An 18712-nucleotide genomic window follows, 5' to 3' on the forward strand; every position below is an offset into this window, starting at 1 on the left:
CATAGGTGGCTACGGACTACCCTATACCAATGGGAAATTGCCCTATGGTAAGTAATGCCCTCATGAATTTGTGGGACTGGGACCCTCTCCAGTTCGATGAGCCTGGCAAGAATACCAAGGCCCGAGTCACAGGCTAAGGGAGCACCCAGCTAGCCTGGGGTAGGGGCAAGGTGCTAGAATAAAAATTCCCAAAGGGGGCCTGGTGATGGTGGTGCACGCCTTTAATCCCAGCACTTGAGAGGCAGAGGCAGGTGGATCTTTGTGAGTTCAAGGCCAGCCTGGTCTACAAAGTGAGTCCAAGGTAGCCAAGGCTACACAGAGAAACCCTGTCTTGTAAAAAAAAAAAAAAAAAAAAAACCCAAAGGACAAAGACTGGCCCTGGGGACCTGGCCTAGCATTCAGTTGTGGCCCTCTTGCTTATCACAACACCTTGAGCAAACCATTTTTTCCCTTCTCTAAGCCTCCGTGTCTGTCTGTAAATTGGGATGGCGTCCCTTATGCATGCTTGTATCTGCTTGGAGGTGGTGGGGGAGGCTGGGAACGAGTGGGACAAGGGAGGGCAAAATGGCAAGGTCTATGTGATTGACAACCGAGCATCTTCCTTACAGGAGTGGCTGGTGCAGGGGGCAAGGCTGGCTACCCTACAGGAACAGGTAAGTGGGGAGAAAACTCACCTGTTTCCAGCCAAAGGGACACCAATGCCCCCATCTCCAGGGACTACCCAAAACACAAGCTATCCCACCCTGAATGAAGACTTTGGTCCAAGCATAGACTCTGGCCTGGGTCTTTGGCCTCTACTAACTATGAAGCCTCCAGCTGCATCTGAGTGTCTGTGAGGCTGGGAGTGTGGGACTGTGGACATAGCTGGACACTGCGCCGTGTTTAGTGTCCCCTCACCCCCCCCCCTACTTCCAGGGGTTGGATCCCAGGCGGCGGCGGCAGCAGCTAAAGCAGCCAAGTATGGTGAGTACCCCTGGGGAACCCTTGCTAGCCTCCAGACCCCCAACTCCCCCATCTAATGATGGTTAGAAGAATAACAAGCCAGGGCGTCTCGTTGTCCCTTCTTATCCCCTCTTCAACATGACCCATAGATGTAGCTCTCCCTCCCCCTTCCCGCTACCCATCTACCTATCGCCTGTCCCTCCATATCCCCCCCCTTCTTCCATCTGCACCCCCCCTACCCACCCATCCACCCCTCTATTCCTCAATCTTCTCCACCCTCCCTCTTTATTCCTCTTTCTCCCTACCCATCGCCCCCCACTTCCCTCGCTCCTTTATCCTGCCTTCCATCCATCCATCCATCCATCCATCCATTCCTCCACCTCTCCCTCCCAGCATCATCCATCCTTTATTCATCCTTCTCTCTATCACACCTTCTCCCCCATCCATCCCTTTACGCTTCCCTTCCCTATTCCTCCCTCGCTATATCCATCATCATCATCATCATCATCCCTCCTTCAGTCCACCCATCCGTCTTTTCCTTCTCTTGCTTCTTCCCTCCATCTCCTCTTCTCCTATCCATCCATCTACCCCACTATCTTCCTCTCGCACCTAAGCCCTTCCCTAACCAAACATGTACACATACACCCATCCCTCCAGCCAGCTGCCGCCCTCCTCCGCCCACTCTCCACCCTCCACCCACTCCTCAATCTATGCCTCTTTCTATCCTTCTCCATCCTTTCTCCATCTCTACATCCTTCCTTCTCGTCATCTGTCACCCCTCTCTCCGCCCACCTATCCCAGGGGGTGTAGGCACAGCCCTGATAGCCATTATTTCCCCATGGAGAAGATGAGAGAAGCTTCTTAGGGACGGTGGCCTGTCATTCAAAGACCTCAGCAGAACAGGTGGAGTTTGCCCTGCGGACCAGACAGAAAGAACACTGGGGGCGAGGGCTCAGCATTTAGGAGGTGGCGACAGGACGGTTGGAAGTTTGAGGCCTTCCTCTGCTATGCGGCAAGTTTGGAGGCTAGCCTACATGAGACCCTGCCTCAAAAACAAGAATAAGAGAGGAAGGAGGCACTCAGTTAGAAAGGATGGGGGTGCCATGGTGATTGGTGAAAGAAATATAGGTAGTACCTATATAAACATTTTTTAATGTTATACATCCATTTCACAAATAGTACAAAAAAAAGCATAACCCCTCCCCCAAGCCTGCAGTCCCTTCGATAGCCTAGATGTGGATATGATGGGGGAGGGGGGGTTGGGGGAGGGTGTGGGGGGTTGGGGGGTGGTTCTGTGTTCTTTTTGTTTTGCTTTATTTTTGTTTGTTGGGGGGGGTTGGTTTTGTTTTCGTTTGTTGTTTGTTTGTTTGTTTGGGGTTTTGTTTTGTTTTGTTTTTCAAGTCAGAGTTTCTCTGTATAGCCTTGGCTGTCCTAGACTCGCTTTGTAGACTGGCCTCAAATTCACAGAGAGATCCACCTGCCTCTGTCTCCCAAGTGCTGGGATTACAGGCCTGTGCCACCACGCCCTGCTTCCATGGGCATCTTCCCTCCGTTCCTGATGGAGGTCAGCTCACCAGAACCCAAGTTCTCTCTTCTGTCCCCAATCTAGGAGGCCTTCCTGTTTCCCGGTCAGGAGAAGACAGAACACCCTAACTAGCTCAGGGGGTAGAAGTTAGAGCAAGAACCGATTCTACCCTGTGGAGGCCCCCCTCCCCTCCCCAGGCTTTTCTCCAGGCGCAGAGGTCCCTTGGCAGACTGATACTGGTAGGAAACCTGGAACATGGGAACTGGAGAGAGGGGGCTGCCAGAGCCAGGCAGCCAGACGCTTGGATTCTGAACTTGGCTGAGTCTTCGGAACACAGGGAAAGGAAGCCCTCGGCATTCCTTTGGGGGCCCCTCTGGCCCAAGGAACGGAGCTTGTGGTTTCTCAGTATGTAGCAGTGATTAGAAAGGGATTTGTCTGTGAACATCGGACTCCCTTAATGAGCGTGTCGAAATGAACACTTTGGGGGCAAACCCAAGAGCTCCGGGGTAGGAACCTTCCCAGGCAAGCACTGCCAGAGATAGTGAGGTTTATCCCTGGGTGAGAGAATAGTGGGTAAAAAGCTAGCCTCCCCACCAGGAGGCTGAGGCAACAGGATTGAGGGTTCAAGGCCAGCCTGAGCTACCTAGTTGAGACCCTGTCTCACAAAACTGCAAGTGGTAAGGACTCACTTGGTATAGCGCTTGCGACACAACCATGAGGACCTGAGTCCTATAATACACATAAAAAAGGCAGGAGAGGTGGCACGCATGTGTAATCACAGCAATGGCATAGTGGAGACAGGTGGGTACCTGGGACTCACTTGGCTAGCCAGGCTACCTGGCATACATAGTCCAGGTAAGAGTGAGATATCCAGTCGCAGAAATCAAGATAGGAACTAGGGAGGTGGCTCAGCGGTTAAAGCATTTGCTTTGCAAGCATGAGGGCTGGAGTTCAGATCCCCCGGAAATCTGCATAAATGCCAGGCATAATGGTCCCCCTGTAATTCCAGCCTCAGGAGGCAGAGATGGGGAATTCTCAGAGTCAAGCTGGCTACTAAGACTAGTCGTATTAATTAAGAGACCCTGCCTCAATGAACACAGTGAAAGAGCATCAGGAGTGGGCTGGAGAGATGACTCAGAGGTTAAGGGCACTGGCTGCTCTTCCAGAGGACCTGAGTTCAGTTCCCAGCAACCACATCATGACTCACAACCATCTATGATGTGATCTGATGCCCTCTTCTGGCCTGCTGGTGTACATGCAGGCAGAGCATTGTAAACATAATAATAAATAAATAAATATTTAAAAAAAAAAAAAAGAACATCAGGGGCAATTCTCCAACATCAACCTTGAGCCTCCACATGTGCTCTCATATACATGGGAAAGCATACACATGCACACACATGCGCACACATGTTAGAAAGGGGGAAAGAAGTTCCTGAAGAAAGACATTCAAGGTTAACCTCTGGCCTTGACATACATGTACATATGAAAGTTCACACCTACACACACACACACACACACACACACACAATGTGCTGGCAACCCTGGAGCCTTCCTGTCTGGCGTCGGCAGAAGCACTGGGGAGTCACATGGCACCATCCCTGTCCCAGCAGGTGCAGGAGGAGGAGCTGGAGTCTTCCCTGGTGTTGGAGGAGGTGGCATTCCTGGTGGTGCTGGCACAATTCCTGGGATTGGAGGCATTGCAGGTAACGCTTGTCCCAGCTGGAGGGTGGAGGTGTCCTTGAGGGGCCACAAGGGTAGCCCCTCACCCTCTGTGCCTGTCTTTCCAGGTGCTGGAACTCCCGCAGCAGCTGCTGCTGCCAAGGCTGCTGCCAAGGCTGCTAAGTACGGTGAGTGTCCCCCAGAAGTGAAAAGCTTGGGCCTCATGAGCACTGGAGATCCATGAGAAGGAATAGGCTTTGCCTTTGTTTACCTAGCGTGGCGGTTCTCCACCTGTGGGTTGCAACCCCTTTGGGGCTGAAAGAATCTTTCACAGGGGTCGCCTAAGACCATCAGAAAACACAGATGTTTACAATTTAGAGTTTACAATTCACAACAGTAGCAAAATTGCAGTTATGAAGTAGCAATGAAAATAATTTTATGGTTGGGAGTCACCACAACATGAGGAATTGTACTAAAGGGTTGCAGCATTAGGAAGGTTGAGAACCACTGGTCTAGGCACACCTCTGACCTTCCCCAAAGGGAGGCTTTTCCCATGCTGGTCACTACCTGGAAGGTACCTCCTGCTCTGCATGGACCTTGCAGGGGAAGGGATGCTTCTATATAGCACCTACCTAGAATCCCTCAGTGAGGGGCTGTGGTGTGGCTCAGTGGTAGAGCCCCTGCCTAGAATCCCCCAGTGAGGGGCTGGGGGTGTGGCTCAGTGGTACAGCACCTTCCTAGAATCCCCCAGTGAGGGGCTGGAGTGTGGCTCAGTGGTACAGCACCTTCCTAGAATCCCCCAGTGAGGGGCTGGGGTGTGGCTCAGCAGTAGAGCACCTGCCTAGAATCCCCCAGTGAGGGGCTGGGGTGTGACTCAGTGGTAGAGCACCTACCTAGAATCCCCCAGTGAGGGGCTGGGGTGTGACTCAGTGGTAGAGCACCTGCCTAGAATCCCACAGTGAGGGGCTGGGGTGTGGCTCAGTGGTAGAGCACCTGTCTAGAATCCCCCAGTGAGGGGCTGGGGGCGTGGCTCGGTGATAGAGTGATAGCTTGTACAAAGTCTTGGTTTCAGTTCCCAGTACTGCAAATTAAAACATTACAGCAAAAGAACACAAACCAAAACATACAAGCCAACAAACAAAAAACCCAAGCCTAGGTACCTCCAGCAGATATTTTGATTTTGCTTTAGAATTGATCATGTTCTTCTCAGATACATATATCCAAATTAGAGGTCCCTTTGGGCTCCATCTTAGTGCATCCCCTGCTTCCTGGTGAATTGGATCCTTTTAGAGGAATCCCCAACCCATCTGCATGTGATCCTGCACTCAAGGCAGGCTGTGGTCCCCAAAGCTGACCTGTATGTACATCTGCCCTGGGAGGCCCACAGAGGTCCCCACAAAGCTGAGTTCAGGACAAGCCTCTTTCCGTCTACAGGAGCTGCTGGAGGCTTAGTGCCTGGTGGACCAGGAGTTAGGGTCCCAGGTGCTGGAATCCCAGGTGTTGGTGGTATTCCTGGTGTTGGTGGTATTCCTGGTGTTGGTGGCATCCCAGGTGTTGGTGGCATCCCAGGTGTTGGTGGCATCCCAGGTGTTGGTGGCATCCCAGGTGTCGGAGTGGGCGGACCAGGTAAGTCGGGCTCTATGTGTGCACGTGGTGTGTGTGTGTGTGTGTGTGTGTGTGTGTGTGTGTGTGTGTGTGTGTCTAAGCAATAGAGAATATTACCAAGACTTTGGGTGCTCTCTAAAACCTCATTCATCTATATATACTCTTGGCCGGGTCTAATGCCCTCACTTTTGGACTATAACAACTATCTAACTAGCTTCCAGCAACAGCAGCGTCTCTAGCTTCCCTCTTAATTCACAGTATGTTGCCAAGGCAGGACCCATGCCTTCCATTAAGATGCCCCCACCAAGCCATGTGGAGTGGTCCACACCTTTAATCCCAGAACTTGGGAGACAGAGGCAGGTGGATCTCTGTGAGTTCAAGGCCAGCCTGATCTATAAGGGAGTCTAGGACAGCCAAGACTACACAGAGAAGCCCTGTCTCTTTAAAAAGAAAAAAAAAAAGCTCCTACCTGTAGCTTGCCTTTGCTAATTTGTGGGTTCTTCTTTTTACCACCCTTTATCCTCACTCCTGGTTTCACCCCCTAACACTAGAGAGGAGGGAAAGAAGCAGAGAGAGAGAGAAATCCCTAAATGTAATTTCTTTTCCAGCCATTCCTCCCAGTTTCCATCCAGCCCTTTCCAACATTTCTCCCAACAGTTCCTCCCTCAGCTCCCCAACAGTCTTCTTAAACAGTCCCCTCTCCCCATTTTCCCAATACTAGCAACTTCAAACTTTAACAACTGTTCTAAGCCTATCTGCTCGGCTCAGCTTCTCCTGGCTCAACTGGCTCTCAACAATATCTTCTGCACCAACTGCCTTCTCTTCTCACTCAACCACCTTTTCTCAGCCTCTTTTGGCTTTTCCATAGCCTCTCCTGTTCCCAGAAATCCAAGAGGTAACCAACAAGGAAGGTCATAGGGTCAATCGGTTCTAAGGGCTAAGAATTCTTTTTGTTTGTTTGTTTCTGGTTTTCGGTTTGTTTGTTATTTGTTTTTTCCAGACAAGATTTCCATGTGTAGCCTTCGCTGTCCTGGGCTAACTTTGTAGACCAGGCTGGCCTCGAACTCACAGCAATCCTCCTGCCTCTGCTGGTGCTGGGATTAAAGGCATGCGCCCACCACACCCAGCTGGGCTAAGAATTCTTAAAGGGCCAGTTGAATGGCAACTAGGGATCCTGTAGAGGGCCAGGCACACAAGATAAATCACACTCTGCACCCACCCCTTATCTAAGTAGATACTCAGTAAGTGGATGGACTGGTAAATGGTAAAGTGAGTGAGTGGTCATAGAAGTGGTCATATAGATGAGCAGTTACCCTGACAAATGAGGGGTAAGCAGAAGTTGAATAGATACAAGACCAGGTGAGTACATGGGTCAGTAGATGGAGGAGCTAAGAGTACCGGGGAAGGTGAATTAGTAGATGGGCAAACAGATGGGCTTGCAGGTAGGAAGCTGCATACGTGGGTTAGAAGGATGGACAGATGCATGCATGGATGCCTAGATGCATGGGCAAGTGGGTGGCTAAGGTGATGGACAGATAGGCAGGCTGGTAGACAAGCTGGTGGGTGGGTAGGCTGCTGGGTAGGTGGATGCAACAGTGGGTGACTAAGTGATTGATAGGTGAGCTTTGATCCATCCATTCCTCCATCCTTCCATCTCTCCATACATCTATGCATACGCCCACTCATCCATTTATCTGTCCATCAGTCTACATATAGACAGACAGCTAATGGATAGACAGAGACAGGATAGAGGATGAATGGGATGGGTGAACAAATATCACAGCTCTACAGATAATGTTTGAAAAAATATAGAGCAACAGACAGATAGACAGAGGGATGTACACTGATCATCTTTCCTCCAGTCTCTCCTGAGCATTTTGTCCCCTTGATTTCTCTAGGGGCTGTGTCACCAGCTGTGGCTGCTAAAGCAGCTGCCAAGGCTGCCAAATATGGTGAGTGCTCTGACCATCCGTGCCTGGCTTCCACTTGCCAGAATGAACAGCCCTTCCATCCTAACGCTCAAAGGAGAGCAACTGGTCCAGGGAAAGCCCCAGGCAGAGCCATTTCGATCCATTGGATGCCAGGAGAGTGTCTCTCCAGTTGTCTCCCACCATGAAGCCATGTTGATGAGTGGTGGGGCCACCCCAGGATGGCATCCCAGTCTAGATAGTGTCCCTACCCTTCTATGCTTTGACCAAAGACCCCGTCAAAGGAAAGAAACCCCAGTTAGAGCAAACCCACTCACTTCTCCATGACAAAGGGATGCTTCCCCCGCAAATACCCAGGAAAGACTCAATGTTCATGGAGGAGATTGGTCAGGGACCCCAGGAATCCCAGTTTCCCCATCCTCAAGGACCAGCTTAAAGGAAGCATGCATCCTTCACCCAGCCAATGAGCATCCTTCCAGAGCTTACCCAGTCTCTTTCCGTTGAATTCTCTCCCCTCCACAGGAGCCAGAGGTGGAGTTGGCATTCCGACATATGGGGTTGGTGCTGGGGGCTTTCCTGGCTATGCTGTTGGAGCTGGAGCTGGACTTGGAGGTATCCTTCCCCATGAGCCTTAGGTCCATCTGTGAGAAGCTGGGGTGGAGGAGTGGGGGGTTTAAGTCATTCGAGGAGTTGGAGAGTGGGTATGGACTTCAGTGTGCCTGACAAGAGACAGGTAATCTTAACGTTTAGGAGCAGAGAAAGCCATGACCCCTGCTCAGCAGCAATCCAGGCAAAAAGGATGATCTATCTGTTGATCATCCACTCATCTATCTGTCCATCCATCTATCCAAACATTCATCTATCTGTCCATCCATCTATCCAAACATTCATCTATCTGTCCATCTATCTATCCAACATCTATCAATCCTTTATCCATCCATCTATCCGTTCATCTATTGTCTAATCATCCATTGACCCATTCACCTGGCATCTCATTTATCCACACATCATTCATCATCTGCTCCTATTCATCCATATATCTCCTCATACATATATGCATACATCAACCCAGCCATCCATGTATCCATCCATTCATCTGTCCATCTGTATACCCATCCATCAAGCGCTAGGCATCCATTTGTCCCTCCATTTACCTATCTGTCCATCAGTCCCTTCACCCACTCATCCATCCATCTAACAACCTACCTATTCCCCCCGTCTGCCAGAGCACTTGCTTTCCACCTCCCCGTTCTTTTCACCCTTCTATCTATATACCCACCTGCACTTTTCTTTCTCCTGCAGGTGCAAGCCAAGCAGCTGCTGCTGCCGCCAAAGCTGCCAAATATGGTAAGTGACTTTGCCCTATCTGATACCCTCTCTCTCTGTGGAGCCCAGACTCAGAGAGCAAGGGCAGATCAGCCTCATACTCGGGTCTGGGGGGGGGGGGGCAAAGATGCAAATCCACAGCCCCCATCTGCCTTCCAAACCATGCTCAACTCTTTCGTCATTTCCACTTGCCTTTAAGATTATTGGTACTGTGTTACCAGCTCACCCTGAAAGTGTGAACTGAAGATGCTAGACAACCCTGCCTCCCACCTCCCTCCCTCTCCATGTATCCATACATATATACATGTGGGTGAGTGGATGGTGGTGGATAAATGGATGGATAGATGAGGTGAACACTAGAGTTTGTTCTTCTCTTCTCCAGGTGCTGGAGGAGCTGGAGGCCTGGGAGGCCTGGTGCCAGGTGCAGTACCAGGTGCAGTACCAGGTGCAGTGCCAGGTGCAGTACCAGGTGCAGTACCAGGTGCGGTGCCAGGTGCAATACCAGGTGTTCCAGGCACTGGTGGAGTGCCAGGTGAGCTATGTCCCCCATCCTGAGATGGGTGTGTACTGTCTTATAGAAGAGGCTGCAGCTCGGTGTTTACAGATAGGAAAACTGACCCCAGAGATGAGTGGAGGAGAGGAGACAGATTCCCCCAAAGTTGTTGAGTAGGGAGGAGCCCTTTGTAGGGAACCTGGTTGCTGATCCCTGAAAAGCCTTTCCCTGCCTGGAGAGACTTAGCCAGCTGTGTGGGAGATCCCCAGAGTTAGGTTGTCTGCCTTTTATTCGGGGGCATTTCTAGTTCCTTACCAACAGAGAACACTTCACTCAAGTTACCTTAGGTCCCTTCTCATCCGCCAGTCAGAAATCAAAGGGAGATGATTAAAAGACCTTGACACAGACTGGGTGGGTGGTGGTGGCGCATGCCTTTAATCCCAGCACTTGAGAGGCAGAGGCAGGCAGATCTCTGAGAATTTGAGGCTAGCCTGGTCTACAAAGAGAGTCCAGGACAGCAGAGCCATTACACAGAGAAACCCGTCTCAAAAACAAAACAAAAAAGACCTTGACATTCAAGGATACCCTTCTTAGTTGTTGCTTTTCCAATTTCCCTTCTGAATACTACACACACACACACACACACACACACACACACACACACACACACACTCGCCTTTTACGATAAAACTGCCCTTCTGTATTTTTTTCAGAAAGGAGCTAGGGATAGAAATGTGGCTGAGTGGTAGAGTGCTTGCTGAACGTACAAAAGAACCTGGGTTTATTCCCGGTACGGCAAAAAAAAAGAAGAGGTCACTCTGTGGATAAAGGCACTTGCAGCCAAGCCTGATAACCTGAGTTCGAATCCTGAAACCCCACATGTCAGAATAAGAGAAATGACTCCCACGAGTTGTCTTTTAACACTCATATGTGTTCTGGGGCACATGTGAGCATGCACAAATACAGATAAATAGATAAAGTGAATTTTAAAAGGAGAGAGAAAGGATGCTTGGGCATTGCAATAAGTTTAAGAAGCAGGCATTAATCCTCAGAGCCCACATAAGAGCCAGTGGACATGGCGATCTGCCTGTGCTCTTAGGATATGGTAGGTAGAGCCAGGGAGTGCCCAGAACAGCTGAAATGGTTAGCTCTAGGTACAGCAAGAGACCCTGACTCAAAATACAATGTGGGATCAGAAAGAAAATAAGGAGCACCTCTATAAATGGTGTAATTCTTATACTCGCGTATAGAAAGAAATCACCTAGAAATCTTATTTTCCAAAACTAATCTGTATATTCAGTACTTTGTTAAATCCTGCAGCAGAACTTTTATAAATGTGTGTGTGTGTGTGTGTGTGTGTGTGTGTGTGTGTGTGTGTGCGTGTGTGTGTGTTTTTTTTTAAGCCAGGCAGTAGTCACACACATCTTTAATCCCAACACTTAAGAGGCAAAAGCAGGCAGATCTCTGAGTTCAAGGCTAGCCTGGTCTACAGAGTGAGCTACAGGACAGCATGGGCTACACAGAGAAACCCTGTCTCAAAAAAGGGAAAAAACAGAGAGATGAGGAAGGGGCCATTTTCTATGATAGCCTGGGATGCAGGTGCTACTAGCAATTTTTTTACTTAGAAGCATCCTAAACAGCACAGGAATCCCATCGACTCAGAGCTGCCTCTCAACTGTTCCCCGAAGCCCAAGAAAAACAGGAGCATGTCCAGATGCCCTGCAGGGGGCACCATCAGTGCTATGCCTGAAGCCCAGGCCACCCACTTCAGCACCCTTCCCTGTCTCCAGTGTGAGGCCATGGTACCCAGAGAGGGATGCCCATGGGCAGACTGTGGAAGTGATGGGTAACAACAAGACTCGGTATTGAGGGTCATCCTATGTTCTCTTTATCTAAACAGGAGCAGGTACCCCTGCAGCTGCCGCTGCCGCCGCCGCCGCCAAAGCAGCTGCCAAAGCAGGTCAGTATGGTGCGTTGTCCCCATCTGTACCTGACCGTTGATCCCAGACCATCATCTTCTCATATCTCCTGCTGGGGAGCTTAGGGTGACGTTGAACTCCTGTTCCTCCTGCCTCCATCTCTCATAGTCTGGGATTTCAGGCATGCACCACCATGCTTTGCTTATGCAGTGAGTGCTAGCGGATAGAGCCCAGACTTCCTGCGTGCTACCTGAGCGTTCTACCATCTAAGCTACATTCTGTTCCCATAGCTTTTAGCTTACCTGCACCCCTTTAGCAGTGTGGGTCTGCCAACCCCTCCATGACCTTTGTCATAACCTCCTTCTGAAAGCTCCTGGTTCCCCCAAGTCCAACTCGGGTTGGTCCCATTCCAAATCTCAAGATAGAGTCCAGCCTTATTTCTTTGAGGTGCTGCATTCCTCTTGCTTCTACCTGACAGATGTCAAGGTCACCCTCAATAGCCCCAAGAATATATACCTTTCCTGAATATGATTGATAGTGAATGCTCTACTTTACAGGCGCTCAGCTGGGGTCCAGTCATGGGTTGGGGAGTCGGTGAGACCTTAATGGATTTGGGAGTCAAGCCTGGTGGGACTGGCTTGTAATCTCAGCTACTCAAGGAGCTAAAGCAATGGCATTGAAAGTTCAAGGCCAGCCAGGTGTGGTGGTAGATGCCTGTAATCCCAGCACTCTCAGAGGCAGAGGCAGATGGATCTCTGTGATCTCAAGGCCAGCCTGATCTACAAAGATTCCAAGACAGCCAAGGATACACAGAAAAACCTTGTGTCAAAAAACAAAGAAGAAGAGGAGGAGGAGGGAGAGGAAGAAGTAGTTGTTCAAGGCCAGCCTAAGAAATTTAGTGAGATCTTGTCTCAAAGTAAAAAATGAAGAAGAAGAAGAAGAAGAAGAAGAAGAAGAAGAAGAAGAAGAAGAAGAAGAAGAAGAAGAAGAAGAAGAAGAAGAAGAAGAAGAAGAAGAAGAAGAAATAATTCTTGGACCATTTCACCATAAGCAGTGGATCTCCTGCCTAGAATCCCCAGTGATCAAGGGGCTGGGGGCGTGGCTCAGTGGTAGAGCATCTGCCTAGACTCCCCAAATGGGAGTGTGCGGATCAGTGTCAGAACACTTGGCTAGCATGTCAAGGCCTCCCATTTATTCTCTCATACTGGAAAAGAAAAAAGTCAAACAAACAAACAAAAGACCACTTATCCTCCATCATCCTCAAGCTAGCCTCCAAGGTGTCCCTGTCCCTCAAAAGGTTACAAACTACCGGACTCTTGTTACATAAGGGGGAAGAAAAAAAAAAAACAGGCCCAGGAAGAAACGGTATCTGCCCCAAGATCACACAGCAAGTCTTTGCCAGGGCCAGGAAAAGGACCCACATCTCCTGACTCACAGCTAGGGGCTCTTTTTATCAGCTCCTGCCCTCTTTGTTTGGGCCTTGATTATAGATAAGCTATTCCATCTCTCGTAGGTTTGGTTCCTGGCGTTGGTGGGGTTCCTGGAGGAGTTGGTGTTGGTGGAGTTCCCGGAGGAATTGGCCCTGGTGGTGTTACTGGTATTGGAACCGGTCCTGGCACTGGCCTTGTACCTGGTGGTATTGGAGGTGAGCTATGGTGCACGAATGGGTCTGGGGGTTCCCTGGAGCTTCAATGTGTGCCAGCTTGAATGTCCTTTCTCTCTCTTCAGGAGCAGGGACTCCGGCTGCCGCCAAATCTGCTGCTAAGGCAGCCGCCAAAGCCCAGTACAGTGAGTGCACCATGATTTCTCTCCCCTGTCCCCATCCACCTTGCCGGGATGCACAGCCTCGGCACAGCCAGAGGAAAACAGCCTCTCAGATCCATCCTCACCAACTGTAGGTCCCCATGGTACATAGCAGAGGGCTCAGCGGTACAGATCCAGCGAGAGAGAGACCTAGCTTAACGTCTTGGTTCCCAAGATAGCTGAGTGACGTCCAGGCTTCCTTTAGCTTATGCATCAAGTGTGGCAGTCATTGGCAACGACTGCACACAGGTCATTAGGAGAATGTGAGAGGCTCCAGGTGAGGAGGTGGTTCAGGCGGTGAGAGCGCTTGCCTAGCATCAACAGAGCCCTGGCTTCCGTCCCCAGCACTGCCCGAACCAGGCATGGTGATGCACACCTGTAAGCCCATGCCAGCACTTATGAGATAGAGGCAACAGGACCAGAAATTCAATTACACCTTCAGTTCAGGTCCACCCTGAGCTACATTAGACCTTGGAGAGAGGGGAGCGTGGAATTAAATAGATTCCTCCAAAAGCTAGGAACGGTAGTGCACGCCTCTAATCCCAGTACTCAGGAGGCCGAGGCAAGCAGATCTCCGAGAGTTCGATGCCATCCTGGTCTACATATAGTTCCAAGCCACAATAACAAAAACGTGGACTCTGGGGCAAGTCAGCAGATGAGGCCGAAGCTGGGAAGGAGGCTGTTGCTCCCTTAAGGCCCCTTTCTTCGGAGGCTGACTCGGTTCCTGAGGGTGAGCACCTCCACAGGGGCAACATGCCGTACTAGTTATAACCACTTAGCACTCTCTCTCTCTGCAGGGGCTGCTGCTGGGCTTGGGGCCGGTGTCCCTGGATTTGGGGCAGGTGCTGGTGTCCCTGGATTTGGGGCAGGTGCTGGTGTTCCAGGATTTGGTGCTGGTGCTGGTGTCCCTGGATTTGGGGCTGGAGCAGGTAAGGAGAATTCTGGGAACTGGCTAGAAAGTGCCCTTGAGCTCAGAGAAAGATGACCCGCCTCCTCCTAGGATCCGTATCCAGCATCCATTCGTTTTCCTGAGCAGACAAAAGCAAAGGAGTACCAGATATAGGATGATAAAAGCCTATCATCTCAGCTACTCAGGAGGCTGACACATGAAATAAATTCAAGGCCAGCCTGCCCTGTAGAGAGGCTTCAAGGCTGGCCGGTATAAACTTGTGATATGCTATCTTAAAAATAGATAGATAGATAGATAGATAGATAGATAGATAGATAGATGATAGAAGAGGGACTAGTACTCCAGCTCAGTGGTAGAGCTCCTGCCTAGAATCCCCCAGTGAGGGGCTGGGGGTGTGGCTCAGTGGTAGAGCTCCTGCCTAGAATCCCCCAGTGAGGGGCTGGGGTGTGCCTCAGTGGTAGAGCACCTGCCTAGAATCCCCCAGTGAGGGGCTGGGGTGTGGCTCAGTGGTAGAGCACCTGCCTAGAATCCCCCAGTGAGGGGCTGGGGGGTGGCTCAGTGGTAGAGCACCTGCCTAGAATCCCCCAGTGAGGGGCTTGGGTGTAGCTCAGTGGTAGAGCACCTGCCTAGAATCCCCCAGTGAGGGGCTGGAGGTATGGCTCAGTAGTAGAACACCTGCCTAGAGTCACCCAGTGAGGGGCTGGGATGTGGCTCAGTGGTAGAGCACCTGCCTAGAATCCCCCAGTGAGGGGCTGGGATGTGGCTCAGTGGTAGAGCACCTGCCTAGAATCCCCCAGTGAGGGGCTGGGATGTGGCTCAGTGGTAGAGCACCTGCCTTGCATTGGTAAGGTCCTGGGTTCCGTTTCTAGTACCAAGTGGAAATGGAACAAATGGGGTAATAGGTGAGGGAGGGGCTGGCCAAACAAATAACTCTCAGAAAGGAAAGTAAAAGTCTCTTCCTCCAGGCCAGTCGGTTATTATCCCGAAATGTTCTAGGACAAGGGGGCCACTAGGAACCTCAGGGTTTGTTTTGGTTTGGTTTGGTTTGTTTGTTTTGTTGTTTTGTTTTTGTTTTGTGGGGGTCTTGGGGGATTTTGTTTTGGGTGGGTGGTTGGTTGGTTGGTTGGTTGGTTAGTTTGGTTTTTGAGTCTGTATGTAGACCTGGCTGGCCTTGAACTCACAGATATCCGCCTGCCTCTGCCTCTGCCTCAGTTCTTCATCGTGTGGCTGCTGACCCTCACTCTATGTCCAGCCTCAGGCAGGCTATGCTGGCCCTGGAGGGCGTAAGGGACAGACAGATGGAGGGAAGAAACCCAAGTTGGCCCTCAAGGAGTCCTAGATGAGCAATGTCAGGATTAAACACTGGGACCCTGTGTCTGCAAGGAGGACCTCTTGGTCGGGCTGCGTGGAGCTTCAGGGCTTTAAATACCACCATCTAGCCGGGCATGGTGGCGCACGCCTTTAATCTCAGCACTCCAGAGGCACAGGCAGGCAGATCGCTGTGAGTTCAAGGCCAGCTTGGTCTACAAAGCAAGCCCAGGACAGCCAAGGCTACACAGAGAAACCCTGTCTTGAAAAAACAAAAAACACGATCTAGCTGGGCGAGATAGTGCAAGCCTTTAATGCCAGCACTTGGGAAGCAGAGACAAGCAGATTGCTGTGAGTTCGAGGCCAACTTTGTCTACAAAGTGAGTCTAGTATAGCCCAAGGCTACACAGAGAACCCCTGTCTCAAAAAAACCAAAGTAAAACAGAACAAAACAACAAAAAATGATCTAGGTAGAGGTAATCAGGGTGGGCTTCCTGGAAAAGGCAGCAGAAGCCCAGGTACAGAGCTCGGCAGCCAACCTCTCTTTCCCTTTTCCCACAGTGCCCGGATCCCTGGCTGCATCAAAAGCTGCTAAATATGGTGAGTGCAGCACACTAACTTGTCCCCTTGTCACCCCACCAGCCTTGACAGTATAGGGCTGAGCTCTCATTCTGAGGGACATCTGAATGACAGCCATTGACCTTGCACATGCCTATTAACCCCTGTGCCGGTCAAAAACACCTGCCGTGCCTGGCATGGTGGTAACACACTTATTACCCCAGCTCTTGGAAAGTGGAGGCAGGAGGTCACCGTAGGCTACATGGAGAGTTCAAGGCCAACCTGGGCTACTGGATACCCTGTGTCACCCACAACAACCACGATATCTCCAAGCTCCACGCTAACCCTGGCAGTTCCCTTGCTCCAGAGGAAAGGAAATGTTACTGATGTTGATCCTACAAGGCTGGGCAGCTGCAGCCTCCGCTCCGCCCTTTGGCTGACGAGCTATGGAGTTGTGGCTATTCCTTGTGCAGGCATCCCCAGGCCTCCTCCCCTCTTTCCTGTCAGCATGACTTCTCCCAGCACCCGCCAGACTGGAGGACGTGGCAGACCCGCCTGCCTTGCCACTTGGCACTCTGGCCAGACCCACACTGTCTGTGACCCCCACATTCCTGGCCTCCTAAAAAGCCAGGCAGGGGGGCCTGTGCCAGGGATGTGCCAACTGGCTACAGTTTGTCTACTTGAGGCCAGTTTCCACCTTGGAAAATCCCGTTCCTCAGCTGCACACACACACACATACACACACACACACACAAGCACATACACACACACACACACATGGGGGAGGTGGGGGGAGGGGGAGAGAGACAGAGAGACAGAGAGACAGAGAGAGACAGAGAGAGAGAGAGAGACAGAGAGAGAGAGAGACAGAGACAGAGAGACAGAGAGACAGAGACAGAGAGAGGAGCTCCTGGTCACCCACAGCTCCCTCTCAGGTTCCTTGACTGCTGCTCTTGGCCCTACTCCACAGACATTGCCAGGGAAACACACTAAGGACTTCCTGGAAGAGGAGGATCCTTTCCTGCCTTTAGTGCCTTGAATACAGCATTCTGTCTAGCCTCGCCTTTGTCTCAAACTTCTCATTAGGAAGATTGGCATGACTGCCAGGCCTGGCGGATCGCACCTCTGAGGCCAGCATTTTGAAGGCTGAGGCAGGAGAGTCTCAAGCCCAAAGGCAGCATAGCCTAACCAGCAAGAGCCTGTCTCAGGAAACCAATGAACAGAGAGATGAGCACCTGTCTGGAATGTGTTCCCCGACTCCCCCACTCCCCCAGCCCCAGTGGGAGAGTGCTTGCCTAGACTCCTCCAGTGAGGCCTAGAAGCCCACAGGCCTGAGTTGGCATATTGACATAGGCCTGTCATCCCAACAGTCAGGAAGCTGAAATGGAACTGATAGGTCATGAGCTGGAGGCCAGCCTCAGCAACTTAGTGAGACTTGGAAAAAAAGAAAAGAAAAGTAGATGCATGGTGGTTGGGGCACACCTTTAATTTCAGTACTCTGGAGGTAGAGGCAGGCTGATCTCTGTAAGTTTGAGGCCAGCCTGGGGTACAGAGAAAATTCCAATGTAGCCAAGGCTTCACAGAGAAACCCTGTCTTGAAAAACAAAACAAAACAAACAAACAAAAAAGCCAAAAGAAAAAAGTTCCAGGCACTGTAGTGCACACCTATAAATCTCAGCCCAGAGCCAACCCGAGCCATATAAGTGATCTGGTCTTAAAACAACAAACAAAACTATGGGCACTGTCCCTCGGTCCTGTCTCCACAGGTGCTGGTGGCCTTGGAGGCCTTGGAGGCCTTGGAGGGCCTGGTGGCCTTGGAGGCCCTGGAGGTCTCGGTGGAGCTGGCGTTCCAGGTGGTGTAGTAGGTATGTTTTTGCTATCCCAACAATGGGTTGCCTGGGGGTGGAGGCTGCGATCCCTAAGCAGTCCCTCCTTGAGTGCTTCTATTCCCAGGCGCTGCACCTGCTGCTGCCGCTGCTGCCAAAGCTGCTGCTAAGGCTGCCCAGTATGGTAAGCAAGAATTCAGCCCCCACCCCACCCCACCCCACCCCCGGCCTATCCCTGGCCCCTGGGGCCCAGCTATTTCCTAGCCATTGAGTACCCCAGAAATGACCAGGGAGCTTAGGGATCCCTCAGCAACAGGGATCTAATTATAATCTTCTGACCAGTGTGTGTACTGCATGGGTCTCCCCTCAGGCCTTGGTGGAGCCGGTGGACTGGGAGCCGGTGGACTGGGAGCCGGTGGACTTGGAGCCGGTGGACTGGGAGCCGGTGGACTGGGAGCCGGTGGAGTGATCCCTGGTGCTACAGGCCTTGGAGGTAAGGAGAGAGCGAGTGAGGTATATGAGAGGGAGTAGGAGACATACTAACGTCAGGTATGATGGCAAACGCCTGTCATCCCAGCACTCAGGAGGCTAAGGCAGAAGGATCATGAGTTGGAGGCAAGCCTGGGCTGCACAGCGAGTTCAAGGTCAGCCTAGGATACATTGGACCCTGTCTAAAAGCAAAGGGGTAGAAAGCTTAAGCAGGCAGGAGCCAGGACTGTGTGTTGGCATAGGGGAACCAGAGCCTATCTTCCCCTCTCTCTTTTAACCCGCCAACTACTTCAGGGCTGGGCTCATTAGCATATTGATGGTCAGGCCCATTTCTCAGACAAGAAAACTCAAAGACTGGAGAGGAATTACTTCCCAAAAGTCTCTGCCATCATGGTGGATGTGTGCTTCTCTCTCTCTC

At 51.1% G+C, this 18712-nt stretch overlaps 1 protein-coding gene across 2 annotated transcripts in view; it reads left to right on the plus strand.

Moving 5' to 3' along the window:
* ELN (elastin) overlaps positions 1 to 18712 on the plus strand; it is a 47609-nt gene that overhangs the window by 24049 nt on the left and 4848 nt on the right. Inside the window, exons 14-31 of one of the 2 annotated variants that reach the window (XM_084764599.1) lie at positions 6 to 47; positions 609 to 653; positions 916 to 963; positions 4081 to 4173; positions 4258 to 4317; positions 5564 to 5755; positions 7633 to 7686; positions 8185 to 8274; positions 8965 to 9009; positions 9371 to 9520; positions 11382 to 11441; positions 12914 to 13045; positions 13129 to 13188; positions 14001 to 14132; positions 15983 to 16021; positions 17746 to 17844; positions 17933 to 17989; positions 18176 to 18298. In XM_084764599.1, the coding sequence (XP_084620725.1) occupies positions 6 to 47; positions 609 to 653; positions 916 to 963; positions 4081 to 4173; positions 4258 to 4317; positions 5564 to 5755; positions 7633 to 7686; positions 8185 to 8274; positions 8965 to 9009; positions 9371 to 9520; positions 11382 to 11441; positions 12914 to 13045; positions 13129 to 13188; positions 14001 to 14132; positions 15983 to 16021; positions 17746 to 17844; positions 17933 to 17989; positions 18176 to 18298 (1521 nt within the window). Of the gene's footprint in view, positions 1 to 5; positions 48 to 608; positions 654 to 915; positions 964 to 4077; positions 4174 to 4257; positions 4318 to 5563; positions 5756 to 7632; positions 7687 to 8184; positions 8275 to 8964; positions 9010 to 9370; positions 9521 to 11381; positions 11442 to 12913; positions 13046 to 13128; positions 13189 to 14000; positions 14133 to 15982; positions 16022 to 17745; positions 17845 to 17932; positions 17990 to 18175; positions 18299 to 18712 lie in introns of both variants that reach the window. The other variant, XM_084764598.1, reaches the window with a different exon arrangement.

This window comes from Acomys minous, assembly GCF_964271855.1.
Source record: "Acomys minous genome assembly, chromosome: 16".
Taxonomy (NCBI): domain Eukaryota; kingdom Metazoa; phylum Chordata; class Mammalia; order Rodentia; family Muridae; genus Acomys; species Acomys minous.